Source organism: Rattus norvegicus, chromosome 10, assembly GCF_021556685.1.
Source record: "Rattus norvegicus strain SHRSP/BbbUtx chromosome 10, alternate assembly SHRSP_T2T, whole genome shotgun sequence".
Lineage (NCBI taxonomy): Eukaryota > Metazoa > Chordata > Mammalia > Rodentia > Muridae > Rattus > Rattus norvegicus.
This window is the reverse complement of record NC_141543.1, coordinates 106603977-106617707: the sequence shown is the minus strand read 5'-3', so window position 1 is coordinate 106617707 and position 13731 is coordinate 106603977. Positions and strand designations below refer to the sequence as shown.

The following is a 13731-nucleotide window of genomic DNA, read 5'->3' as shown; positions in this document are numbered from 1 at the left end:
GTCTCTTGCAGAGCCCCAGGCTCAGTGATTCAGCTAGACAGTCCGGGCAGCAAGTCTCGGGGCTCCTCCCGCCTCTCTGCTTCCCTACTGCTAGTATTACTGGCAAGCACAGCTGCACTTGGCTTTTTACCTCAGTGCTGGGGGTCTGAACTCAGACACTCATGCTTTGGTGACAAGCCTTTTACTGACTGAGGCATCTTTGCAGCCCTATAAAAGTGACCTGTTAGCTTCTTATTCTTTCTTATGAAGGCAGGCATTTCCCAGGAACAGAACAAGAACTGAAGTCTTCCAGCTGAGCAGCATGCATCTTTACTCCCTGAGCCATCTTGCTGACTCTAAATTCCTGTTCTGGGGGACTCTCTAGTGGCTCACAACTCTCCCAAGATAGCTCAATGCAGCCACGAGCACCCCACACTTGCTGTTCTGTGGCTGCAATGGCCGTTAGGGGACTCTCACTTTGCAGCAAGGAGCTCAGCTGTTGATCCCAGTCCCACAGAGACTTAAGCTGTTGGCTTCTTTCCCACCTGGCCTATTTAGATTTCTCCTCCCCGCCCTTGCTACAGCCTAAGGCCACACCCTCATAGGCCTTCTGGCACCTTTTGCCCATAGCCTTCTGTTCCCTTTACAGTTAAAACGCTGGGCATTTCCCTTTTCTGACTGACTCACCGAGATGAACGCTTTGGGTTTGCTGTTTGTAGAGAATCTCCACACTCGGTGCCTCTGGGAGAGGTTCTTATGGACCCAAGCTACCGATGCCTGTGGAATTTGTGTGACGATGAGGTGACCTCATATTAGACCCGTTTCGTATGTTTTAGTTTGTCTTTTTTTTTTTTTTTTTTTCTGGAGCTGAGGACTGAACCCAGGGCCCTGCGCTTGCTAGGCAAGCGTCTTTTTGTTATTTTGTCTTTTTTTTTGTTGTTGTTTCGTATGTTTTAAATCATATTTGTCTTTGCAAACTCTTCTTCCCTTTATTCTTGATTATTTATTGCTTTTTCGGAGATAGGGTTTTGCTAGGAACCTTAGGTTGGCCCTTAATTCACTTCTGTAGCCTAGGCTAACCCTGAATTTATACCCTTCTTCCTATCCCCACCCTGGGAATGCTGGGATTACAGGCGTGCACCACCATGACCAGCTTCCATTCTGTTTTTTTGTTTGGTTTTGGTTTTTATTTGGGGGGGGTGCCTTAAAACTGCTTGGTTTTGTTTTGTTTTTGAACGTATGAAGCAGTTTAATTAGGTTTTTAACAATTTAGAACACCGGGTTGTGAGGATACATGCCGTCCGTCATGGAGAACTGAGATCGCAGGTAGCCCTGGAGCTGTGGAACAGCTTTGATCTTTGGCAAAATCTGCGGGTCCACAGCTTTCTGCTCAGCCTTTCACCGCTCTATAATCTCATTTTTCTCCTTCTCCCTGTTGAAGATCTTGCCCTCCTGATGCCTGGGCATGCGCAGCGGCTTCTTAAGCGTCAGTCAGGTGTTTGGTGTTTTTAACCTCGCTGATATCAACTTGTGTAGAGGTGGTGGTGACAGACTTCTGGCGTGTCCTGCGCAGAGGAACTCTGTTGAGGGCAAAAGGTCCAGTCACAGGTAGCAAGCCACTGCCCAGCTGCTTCAGGAAAACCAGTCTTTTGCCCGTGTGGCGCCCAGTGAGGATGATCAGGACAGTCCTGGGAGTGATGCTGGGGCGCAGCCTTCTCACGCGCTGTCTGAAGGGCTTTTGGCCATGGCTCAGGAGCTTCCGAGGCACATCCTTGGTAGGATAACACCTAGGCATTTTCCCAAGCTTCACCACCCAGGTGCCACCGTTTTTGTCCCCACCAACTGTTTTTGTGACAGTAGCAAGGACCTTCTCCTTTTTCTTCTTCTTTTCATCCTTTCGAGTATTTCCTTTTGTACGAGGCCTTTCTGGAATGCATAGCAGATTGGGAGTACCTGCCAATTCCTCTAAGCAGGACAAGGTTTCAGCTGCAATGGGGCTTCCCCTTCCTCAGCTTTTTAGGGTGACCCTTTTTGGTTGCACCAGTGGGCCAGGCACCGTAGGCAGCAGCATCACCACTAGCCTTCTTGGCCGCAGGTTTCTTCTCTATTGTATGGGACTTCTCCGTTGTTTTCACCCGCCATCTTGCAAGATAGAAAGAGAACTAAGACTGGTTTTGTTTTCAATTCTTTATTCTTTGGAAGTTTCCGAAACTTATGTGTATTCGTGTATTATGTGTATGCATTTAAACAAAACTATAGAGATGAGATTAGGTATGGAAAAGCACACAGTTGCACTCGTGCGCATGCACGCAAACACACATATACTCACACATACACACACACAGCTGCACTTACACACACACAACATTACACCACACACAGCACACAACACTATACCACACACACACACACACCACACTACACACTATACCACACACACACACCACAGACACACATACACACACCATACACACACACATACACACACACAGCTGCACTTACAAACACACAACACTACACCAAACACACACACACACACGTATAACACTATACCGCATACACACCACACACACACACACACCACACAGACACACACACACTATACACAGACACACACACACTATACACAGACACACACAACACAGACACACACACACACACACACACACACACACACACACACACACACACACACACCACACAGCCAGATGGAAAGAGCTGGGGACTGGTTTGATCTTTTTTGTTTGGTTTTAACATTTATTTGTTTTTATTCGTGGGTATGGACGTTTTGCCTGCAGGTATATATATGAGCTCTGTTCATGCTGATACTCACAAAACTCTTGGAACTGGATTATGAGCTGCCCTGTGGGGCTGGGAACTGAATCCTTGTCATCTGCAAGAGCAACAAGTGTTCTTAATTGCTGTCTTCTCTAGTCCCTGGTTTGACTTTCTAGGTGGGGAGACCTGAAGTCTCCCCACTGTCTGTAACTCTAGTTCCAGGGACTTCACTGGCCTCTTTGGGCACCAGGCATACATGTAGTGTACAGACAAACATTCAGGTAAACATCCACACACATCAAAACAAAAATGAATAAACCCATGGGCTGGAGAGATGGCTCAGTGGTTAAGAGCACTGACTGCTCTTCCAAAGGTCCTGTTGCTGTCAAGTCCCAGCAACCACATGGTGGCTCGCAACCATCTGTAATGGGATCTGATGCCCTCTTTTGGTGTGTCTGAAGAGAAGAGACAGTGTACTCATATACATAAAATAAATAAATAAACATTTTTTAAAAAAGTGAATAAACCCTTAAAAAACTACTGTCATTTTTCTGGAAGAGGGAAGCTGTCTATGCACCAGTCCACAGCTTCCCAGCCCCCCAGGTCCATGCAGGGAACTGTAAATGAGCTCAGTGGGTCACTGAAGGAAGCACAGAACACAGACAAGCAAACTCCATGGAAATGGGGGAACATGTGGAGGAGAAAAAATGGATTGAGTGGGAGTGGGAGGAAGCAGAGAGAGGATAATACAACTGAAAATGAAATATGGCACGTACACGAGAAATTACCACAGAATAATGAATAATAAGCAAAACCGGCAACAAAAGAAATGTCCTGGTTAATCTGCTTCACAGAGGAATAAACTGGAGGGAAGAGTGATTTCCCAACATGCTCCAGTTGGTGTATGGTGGAAATGGGCAAGGGCTGGCTCAATGGTTAAAGGAGCTTGCTGCCAAGCATGGTAACCTGAGTTTGAAACTCCAGCCCTACATGGTAGAAGGCGAGAACCGATCCCCACATGTTGTCCTCTGATGTCCACACATGCACCATGGTGTGTGTGTGTGTGTGTGTGTGTGTGTGTGTGTGTGTGTGTGTGTGTGTGTGTGTGTGTGTGTGTGTGTGTGTGTGTGTGTGTGGTGTGTGTGTGTGTGTGTGTGTGTGTGTGTGTACAAACACAGTAGATACACAAATAATGTTGCAAACAGATAGAAACAGAGTTTGAGTTCAATGCCCCTGGAGTCTACACCTTGGATGGTGATCTTGACTCTGAACAAGGCGAGAAGTTGGTTATTGAGTAGAGCTTGACCACAGGAAGTCAAATGTTGAGTCTGGGTAGAGCTTGACCACAGGAAGTCAAACATTGAGTGTGGAGGGATGCTGGGCTGCAAGAAGAGGCCTGGGGTCAATGGCACAGAAGCAATGGTTGAGAAAGACAGAGTGCCCACTCATCTCTGCTCTTTGAGTAGGGGACACTCATGACCCCAGAGTCAGTAGCCATAGCAAAGGGAAGCAGTGGAGATGAGGGGAGGGTAGCAAACAGGAAAGGGAGCTCAGAAATAAAGGCTAGAGTTGATTACATAACAGTTGGCTTTCCTGAAGGTCCGGGCTGTGGTGAACACTTTTATCGAGTGCAGGCTCTGCTCTGCTTCATTCTCTGAGGCGACCCTTGCTCACCTTCCTTTTATTGTTAAGTTAGGAAGTAGCTCAGAGCGAGAAGAAAGCAGATAAGAAGAGAAAAAAAACCACATAGAGAACTTGAACAAGAAGGTGGTTGCCAGGGTCCTGTGACTCATAGCTGGATTCCGACACAGCAGCGACCTAGAGTTTTCTGGAGACGGCACCCAGCGAGGCAGGAGCATGTGGCTGTCCATAGGTCTGTTCCTTCTCTGCTTCCAAGGTGAGTAGGGCGGTGGATCTGCAAACCTCATTTTGCAGAGGGAGGGAGAGTCGGAATCCTGGGTTCAAGCCAGAATCCAGGTACCAGCAGAAGTGGCAGTGGGCCCCCAGGGACAGGGAGGATGCACACATACACATACACACATTCACCCATCTCTTTGTCTAGTGTATACTTCAGCATTCATCCACGCATTCTATAAACCATTATTAAGCACCAACTGCATCCCTGGAGTTTTCAAAATGTTGTAACTATAAAGTAACTTCCCTAGTCAAGGGAGTCCTACTTGAATGAGGGAGTCAGGTGATTATGTTACAGGGTGAGTCTTGCTGCAACACAGAACGATCATGTAGATAACAACTACACCAGAGGCCCCTCACTTTGCCCTCAGAGGGATGGAGGCTTCATCGAGGCTCCACAGAAGTCAGTCTTGAAGGCTGGACCTGCCAGTGAAGCAAAAAGGCAATGATTTAGACTAAGTGTAGATACATCCTAAAGATTGTGGAGCATGCAGAAGTCAGCAATGACCTTGGTTTTGCCAAAGATTAATTTAAAGAGGTTGGAAGTGTTTGTAAGGGGCAATGTGTAGCTTGTTGTGACAGTTGGTTCCTGTAATCACAGCGCGCAGAAGGCTGAGGCAGGAAGTTGTAGGCCTGCCTCAGCTACACAGTGAGATCTTGCCTTTGAAAGAAAAATCTTTGAAAGATTCTTAGGCCAAGCATGGTCGTGAGTGCCTTTAATCCCAGTACTTGGGAGGTAGATGCAGATGGATCTGTGCGAGTTTGAGGCCAGCCTGGTCTATATAATGAGACCCCTGTCTCAAAAAAACAAACAAAAAAGAAGATAAAAATCTAGATCTTTAGGCTAAGTAAGACAATTGGATGCATTCATTATATTACACGTACGGGGCTTGAACTGCCTTGACTGAAGGTTATGATGATGATGTTGATGATGATGGTGATGGTGGTGGTGGTGGTGGTGGTGGTGGTGGTGGTGGTGGTGGTGGCGATGATGTTAGCCGTGGGGATGGTGAAGACGATGGTGGTGTGATGATTACAATGATGATGATGTAATCTTCAGACAGTCTGGAGAGTAGGGTAGAAATGCTGTAATTACTGAAGTAGGTTCCAGAAACAATGATGGTTGGAGCTGCCTTGTCCCAACTCACGGGAGTTGACTTCATATGAGCTTTCCCCTTCTCTATAGTAAATGAAAGCTTCAAATCAGATATGATGAAAAGATTGACCCCCCCAGTAATCAGCAAATGCTGCAAAGCAGGACCACTCCCGGCATACAACTGCTCCTCCAAATCAGCTTGCTTACATCTGAAAAAGTTGCTCAAGTGCTGAAGTTCAGTGCAGTTCAGTGAGTGAGACTCAAGAGGAAGACCTCTTTTTACCCATCATTCCGGAGCTGACTTTCCCACCCTGACCCATTCATCCTTACACCAAGGGCAGAGTGCTGGTGCCCAGATTTAAACTGTGAAGTAATTTTTACTGTCACACAGTGTACTTCTCCTTCTGTATCTCAACATACCGCCCCCTCTTCTTTCATAACATCCCCTCTGCCTGCTGCATCTACCCAAGGTTCTAAAGGCTTGGGAAAAGTCAGCCATCTTGTATTTATAGAGTAGACCTACAAGGGGTTCCCTCGTGAGCCTGAGAGGGAGGAATGAGGCAGAGATAGGAGGGGAGATGGAAAGAAAAATCCCAGAGCAAGCAGGGGAAGGGCAAATGGAAAAGAAGTGTTTTCTGATATAAAACAAACAGAAAAAGTCAGGCAGGGTGGCACATGCCATAGTCCTAGCTCTCAGAAGGTTGAGGGAAAGGATTTTGAGGTCAGCTTTGGCTTACCAGGGAGACCTTGTCTAAAGAAAGAGGAAGAGGAGGAAAAAGGAAAAAAAAAGAAAGAAAGAGAGGGGAGGGGATAGGGGACAGGAAACTGGGAAAGGGAATAACATTTGAAATGTAAATAAAGAAATATCCAATAAAAAAAGAAAGAGAAAGAAAAATAACAAAAACAAATAAATAAAATGAATAAAACTAGGGCCAGAGGGCTGGCTCATGGGTGAAAGTGCTTGATGCTCAAACCTGGCAGGGTTGACTCTGATCCCTCGAACCCATGTGGTGAATGGAAAGAACTGACTCCCAACAGTTGTCCTCCGATCTCTACGAGTGCCATGCCCACCACCAGTAAATAAACAAAGCTTTAAGGAGAAACTAGAACTTCTATTCGTTGTGCATTTTATAGCCCACACAGTTCAATTGAAATGATGATGGCACACATTCATGGGGTTACACTATGCTATTTTGGTCTATGTACACAATTTGCAGTGCTTAAATGAGTCCTGACATGCGTTAAAACATGAAAGGACCGGAGGATATGATATTGAATAAAATAACCCCTGGGTGTGATGTCTCAGGCCTGTAAGTTTCATCCAGCTCACTGGAGATTAGGGAAGAGGATCTCGAGTTCAAGGCTGATTTGACTACACTGTGAAACCTTGTCTCAAAAACAAAACACCGCAAAAGGCATTTGTGTCCTGGACCTGTGGCTATATAGGAAGAGGCAGGTTCCCTCCTGCAAATTCTGGAAGGTTCTTAGGCTTGATTAAGTGAGTGTCCACCACTGACTTCAGGTGACCCACTAGCTGCATGGAGGAGCTGAGAGTTCCGCCATCTCGTTTCCTGGTAGTGTGGAGCCTGGAGACGGAAGTCAGTCCCCATCCGGAGGCATGAATACCGTGCTACTGCTCAGATTGGAACTTGGGTGGGATTGTCGGACAGTCTGGATCCACAGACTTCAGTTGTCAGTGCTGCCCTGTCCTCAGCTGCCTTGGTCTCTCACTCCCCACAGAAGATCCTGCTTAAGGTTCACCTTTGCTCTGCCAGTCACTGTCTGTCTTCCCAGTCGAGACGACACCAAGCCCAACTGAAATGCTCGGTCCAGAAATGTGGTTTTCAAACAGCACAAGGGCTTCCAAAGGTCACTCACACGGGGCCTTCTCTTTTAGAAATCATAATTTGAATAAGATAATTTTTAATGGAAAAATAATAAAAGAGGAAATAATTGAAGCACACAATGGCGAGGGTCATGGGCTCTTAGTGTGTGCAGCCTGCAGTAGCTGCTCTCATGGGGACTATTAGGGCCACTTAAGCCTATGAACCAGTCGTGACCTAGGCAGAGAAGGCAGAATTGTCCTGGTTTTACAGACACAGTAAGAAGCAGCTACAAAGAAGAACTGAAAATGAGAAATCCATCCATCTCCTCCACTGGGCTCTTACTACTGCCTATAGAAGTATCAGAACAAAACAAGCCTGTGTGTTCAAGAAACAGCCCAGGATGCTTCTAGGTAGTCGCAGCTGCTACAGTGTATTCGTTTTCTTGTTGCTTCTCTGCAAGAAGCAACTTAAGAGAGGAAGTGTTTATTTGGACTTTCAGTTCAGGGACTAGGTTTATCAAAGCAATTTATAGTCCCAAAGATACCTTTGTCTGTTGTCTGCCTTCCTTCTTTCCTTCTTTCCTTCTTTCCTTCTTTCCTTCTTTCCTTCTTTCCTTCTTTCCTTCTTTCCTTCTTTCCTTCTTTCCTTCCTTCCTTCCTTCCTTCCTTCTTTCCTTCCTTCCTTCCTTCCTCCCTTCCTTCCTTCCTTCCTTCTTTCCTTCCCTCCTTCCTTTCTTCCTTGTCACACGCCCAATGTCGCCCAATGTCTCGCCAGCAAGAACGACGCGCGGCAATAGGATTCTTCTGCAAACAAGCCTTTATTGTACAGCTCTCTTGAACAGGGACCCCGAGCGAGGGAGGAAAAGGCACTGCTTATATATGCTTAGGAGACTCGTGTCACTACCCGATTGGTGCAAGCCCCAATGCCCAATTTGCATGCCCCGAGAGCGGGCTGTGACGTGCTTGGCTCATGTGCACTGCGTCCTTCGGGGTGGACAACAGCTGTGCCCTGTTGACTCACTCACAGGAAATCGGCGCCATCTTTGGGCGCGGTATGGGTGGCTACCAACACTTCCTTTCTTTTTCTTTGTTTCTTTGTTTTCTTCTTTCTTTCATTCATTCTTTTTTTTTCAAGTCAGATACTACTTTCTTGGGTGACGGGAATAAAGGAATGACGCCATAACCAAGGGCATGAATATCCAAGTCTTAAGCCTGGGGAATTGCTTCTTTAACATTCAATATCTGTATATGAAACAAACCTCAACTCTATGACAACAGCCTTTACAGCAAATACTGATCTCGTCTGCTGGAGAGATGCTCCAATCAGACTTGGGGGCAAGGGGCTCTACTCCCTTCTCACGTCCTCACAGTTTCCTTTTCTTTCTACACTGCCCGTGTGCCCCTACAGCCTGTTTACCCTGATAAAGTTTTAGGGTGGCCCCTTTCTACTGCCAGGAATAAGTCAGCTATCAGTCTGAGCCCTGTGGGTGGTTCTGGTGTTCATGTTTCCAACTAGGTGTGCGCAATAATCCTCCATCCTTAAAATCAAGTCAAAAGCTGCTTGCCAAGTGCGGTCTCTCCGGACTGAAAAGAGGACTCAGTGGTTAAGAGCACTTGTCGCTCTTACAGAGACCCAGATTTGGTCCCTGGAACCCACATGGAGGTTCATAATTATCTGTAACTGTAATCCCGGGGTTTCTTTCTGACCTCTGTGGCTATGCGTATCACACACATAAAATAATATATAAAAATCTTTTTTTAAAAAAAATAAAGCCTTTTATGGTGAGGCACAATCTGGAAAACTATGTTTGCACAATATGGAGTAACTTATAGCAGGGCACACAGTCTGGCCGTGACAGTGGAGTGAATCAGGGTTTTTGTTTTAAGACAGCATCTGCTATGTAGCTCAGGTTGGCTCAAAACTCCCAATTAGATGAAGCTGACTTTAAACACAAACTCAAAAATCCTCCTGTCTTAGCCTCCCACATACTTGGAAGGCTCTGCTACGTGCAATTTAGAAGTTGAATTTTTAAAGAGCAAGTTTGACTTGAAGAAGATTCCAGAATGCAGTGGTTTTCGTGCAAAGAAAGTGATTTGTAGATAACCTAACCTTAAGCCAGCTGTGGCTGCCTGGGTCCACATGGAGCCATAGAGTTGGTGCTTCGTCTCCATAGGGGGCAGATTTTTTCTTGTCTCTCTGCCAGAGCCTGCAGTCCATTTGTCTTGGATCTCAAGCACAAATGTCTCTCCTGGTACTCTCCCTGGATCTCCCCATGCTTCAGGAAAGCTGCTCCTTCCCAGCCCACCTGGAAGGAGACCTAGATTCTGCCTTATGTTTTTCAGGTTGTTTATCTCTGACGGGCCCTGGCTCTGTGTCTGGCTATGTAGGAGGCTCTCTCCGTGTGCAGTGTCAATATGCACAATCATATAAGGGCTACACGAAATACTGGTGCCGAGGACCGCATGACAAAGGGTGTAAAAGTATTGTAGAAACCGATGGAAGTGAGAGAGAAAAGAAGAATGGCCGAGTGTCCATCAGAGACCATGCTGGGAACTCCACCATCACAGTGACCATGGAGAACCTCAGTGAAGACGATGCTGGCTCTTACTGGTGCAAGATTCAGACGGTTTTTATCTGGGATTTTTTGTCACGTGACCCATCGGTCCGTGTAAAGGTACATGTTTTCCCAGGTAAGACCACTCTGGTTGCGGTCACGGAGTCTTTAATTAGGAAGTATCTGTCTGCCCTGGGGACGTGTGTGTTGACATTGTCTTGAAATGTGCCTCTGAGTGTTGTGGTCATCTCAGTCAGGTTGGGAAAAGAGTGTGTGATAGACATGGAGGGAGATGGCTGACCTCTCCGTCCATGGCCGGGGAAGGGGCGAGGTGTAGGTCACACAAATAATCTGACACCTGATATCTCTAGTAGGAGCTGAGAAACAAACTACATTCTCCTTAATGGTGGGATAAAGTGATCCTTAGTTGTTCCTATATGAGGGATTCTTAGCAACCCTCCACGACCTCTGGGAGGATTCTTGGGCCACAGGCTGAGCTGTGTTCCTTCACACTCTCTCCTAGGCTTCTCACCAGTCAGGGGGCACCCCTGAGAGATCTCTCTACCCTTCCTCAGTCAGAGTCAGGCAGGGATGGGAAGAAAGTCTGAGATGGCACAGACAGCCAGTCTTTCAGCAAGAAGGCTCCTTCAGCCCTTGAGAGCCCCAACCCTGGATGTGGCTGAGGTTTGGCTTAAAGCACGTCTCAGAACCTCCACTGTGAATATGTGATGCTGTATGACATCAGATCCACACAGACACTCAGTACAGGCTTGAGACCAAGCAGTGACCTGGTGTGCATCTTTGTCTCCAATAGCCACAACTCCCATGGAGACCACACTCCCAGCCATAACTCCTTTCCTCCCACTAGTGGATCCTGGACAGAACCTGAGGATTCGTTCTAGCACAATGCTCATCTTCCAACTATGGTAAGAAGGACCCAAGGCTTGAGGAGAGTTGGTGGCTGTTGGATTGTGGGGCCAGCAGTGTTGGGGAAACCTTACTATTGAGTGATATCCCCCCCCACCCCAATCTCAGTTTTCACATTCTGTAAGCCTATGTGTAGAAGCCAAGAGGAGGGTCTCAAGGGACACAGGCTTGGGGCTGAGTCTGTGTTTAACAGATTCACATAGCCTTCCCGTTTCCCCTAGTGCTGGTAATTACAGATATAATCCCTCTTCTCTGCCCTTCCCCACCAGACTCTAGACTTGGAGTTCTAGCTGTGTCTCTTTCAAAAGTCACTGTTGAGGGCTAGGGAGGTGAGTCAATGAGTTAAGTTGCTTGCTACAAGTCTAACCACCTTAGTTCAAGCTCTGGGTAACACAACAGAGAAATAAATGTAAAGATCATTGTTCAACTGGGGTTCTTGCTTCCAGGAGCTGCTCTCGAGGTCTGTAAAGGAATAGGCTCTGCTCCGGGCTAAAGTTTACATTTTTTCTTCCTTCTTAGAGAAACCTAGGGAGAGCCAGGCTGTCTATAGGCCCCGAGGGAGGGAAACTCAGAACTAATTTCAAGAAGTCAACTGAAGACTGGGGACTGAGCTTAGTTACCAGAGTGCCTGCCTGATGTGCATAAAGCCCAGACAGAGTTCGATCCCCAGAAATGCATTGATTGGGTGCTGTGGTACACATCTCTTATTACCAGCACTAGGGAATCAACAGTGAAACAAACAGAAGTTCAAAGCCTCAAGTATATCATAAAACCGGCTTGTGCTATGTGAGCTCTGCCCTGCCGCTAATAAGGTCAGGGGAGACCTTGGTAGCTCTGGGCTGTGCTTTTAGAAAAGCTAGTCTAGCTAGATCCTTTACCTCTCTTCACCCATCACTTCTCCATAACAACAGACTGGGGAGGAGGACGGGGGTGGGGTGGGGGTGGCACAGGCAAGACGTCCTTGAGTCATTTCCTAGTCTGATTCTGAATCAGTTGGGCTTTTGAGGCAAGGGATTAGGAAGTGTGGGAAGAGACAGGGGTCAGTCCTGGATCCTCTCCTTGAACTCCTCTTCTGTCCTCACATGCCTGCAGGTCTCTGCTCAGCAGCGTCCACTTCCAGGTCCTGGTCTTCCTGAAACTGCCTCTGTTTCTGAGCATGCTCTGTGCTATCTTCTGGGTGAGCAGGAAGATTCCTGAGGGAATGTAGAGTGACCTTCCCAAGAGCTATGAAGTGAAGAACCCCAGGAATGCCCTGGGAGGGACTCAGCCCTGCAGGCTGAATGAGAGACACATTGGATTCTGATGACTCTGCTTGGAGGCAGCCGTACCTGGATTCTGGACTTCTTCATTGTTCTCTGTCTCAAAGTGGGGCAGGGGTGGCCCGCTGACTATCAGGGAGTCTTGGATACCAGACTTCTGTGGTGTCCTCAGCATAAACGAGGGAACAAGGCTGGGAGTAATGGCACATGCTGTTAATCCCAGCACTAGAGAGGCAGAGGCAGCTGAATCTCTATGAGTTCAAAGCCAATCTGGTCTATATAGTGAGTTCCTGGACAGCTAGGGCTAAATAATAGACTCCATTTTGTTCTCAAAAAGAGGGAACAAGACTCTCTTGGGCCCTATGTTAGAGGTCTGCCTTTCCCTTCTCCAGATTTCCTGGATTCTGCTCTCATGTCAGCTCTGAAGGGTAAGAATCTTCTAGAAGTTTCTTGAACAGAAATCTAGCCTCTTCATCTTCTTGGTACCATAAAAGCATCCCAGGCCATTGTCTCTGAAGGCAACAATCACCTCCTTACTACAGAGAAGAAGTTCCTGAGGAACATGTCCCCCACAGACTTGACTCACAGACAATGCCCCCTCTTCTAGAACAATCCTAAAGGATTTGGCTGCTAGCAGAGCATTTCCACTGCCAACTCTCCCAAGCACACAGCATTCTTTGACCTCGCCTGATCCTTTTAGCTCAGTATGATCTCTAAGCCTCCTTATGTCTCCACGACCAGAAAGCATGTGTCAGAATTCAGCACATACCTGCCAATCAGCTCAGAAGCAAAGTTCTGTGGTTACACAGAGCGACAGTGGAGAAGCTGGCAGTGGGCGTCCTTGCATTTCCTAACCTGGGAGGCGGGGGTCTTCTGTGCAGAGTTTTAACTGAGGGTCCATCTATTCTCACTTGAGAAAATGTCTGAGATCACCTTGGGGAAAAGACAGGTATTCAAAGGCAGGTAGTGTGCTAGTCGTGAGGAAATGTCAGATCTGGGCATCCACTGGGCAATCTCAGCTCTGCAAAAGGCGATTTATTCATTGCTGCTCTTCACAGGGAGGACTCAGAGGGTTAGCCTCAAATTCCACCATTTTCACTTACTCCAGGTATCCAGGTTAGACCTCCTTCTCCACCCTCAGGCTCAAGTCTGCCATGAGCTATTGATGTCCAGTTCCTGAGAGAGGACATATTTATAGGAGCATAGTAACCAGATGTAAAGACTCAGGGAATACCTATCACAATGATAGCTGCCCATGGAAGCCCTATCCACTGACAGAACACACCGTGGATGTAGTTTCTTAGGGTGAGGCATGTCTGTCAGTCCAGCATCGTGAAGTTTTTCTTCTAGCAGTTCAGAAGGAGCGTGTGGATTTGTCATCAACTCTTGCTTGCATTT

At 47.0% G+C, this 13731-nt stretch overlaps 1 protein-coding gene and 1 pseudogene across 1 annotated transcript; one reads left to right on the top strand and one right to left on the bottom strand.

Moving 5' to 3' along the window:
* Window positions 1-1248: 1248 nt before the first annotated feature.
* Window positions 1249-1774, bottom strand: Rpl6-ps9 (ribosomal protein L6, pseudogene 9; annotated as a pseudogene).
* Window positions 1775-4547: 2773 nt separating this feature from the next.
* On the top strand, window positions 4548-12321 carry Cd300e (Cd300e molecule). The gene is made up of 4 exons (NM_001166577.1): window positions 4548-4654; window positions 9936-10283; window positions 10962-11073; window positions 12167-12321. The coding sequence occupies exons 1-4, from the start codon at window positions 4615-4617 to the stop codon at window positions 12279-12281; spliced, it is 615 nt and encodes a 204-aa protein (NP_001160049.1). The 5' UTR covers window positions 4548-4614; the 3' UTR covers window positions 12282-12321.
* Window positions 12322-13731: the final 1410 nt, after the last annotated feature.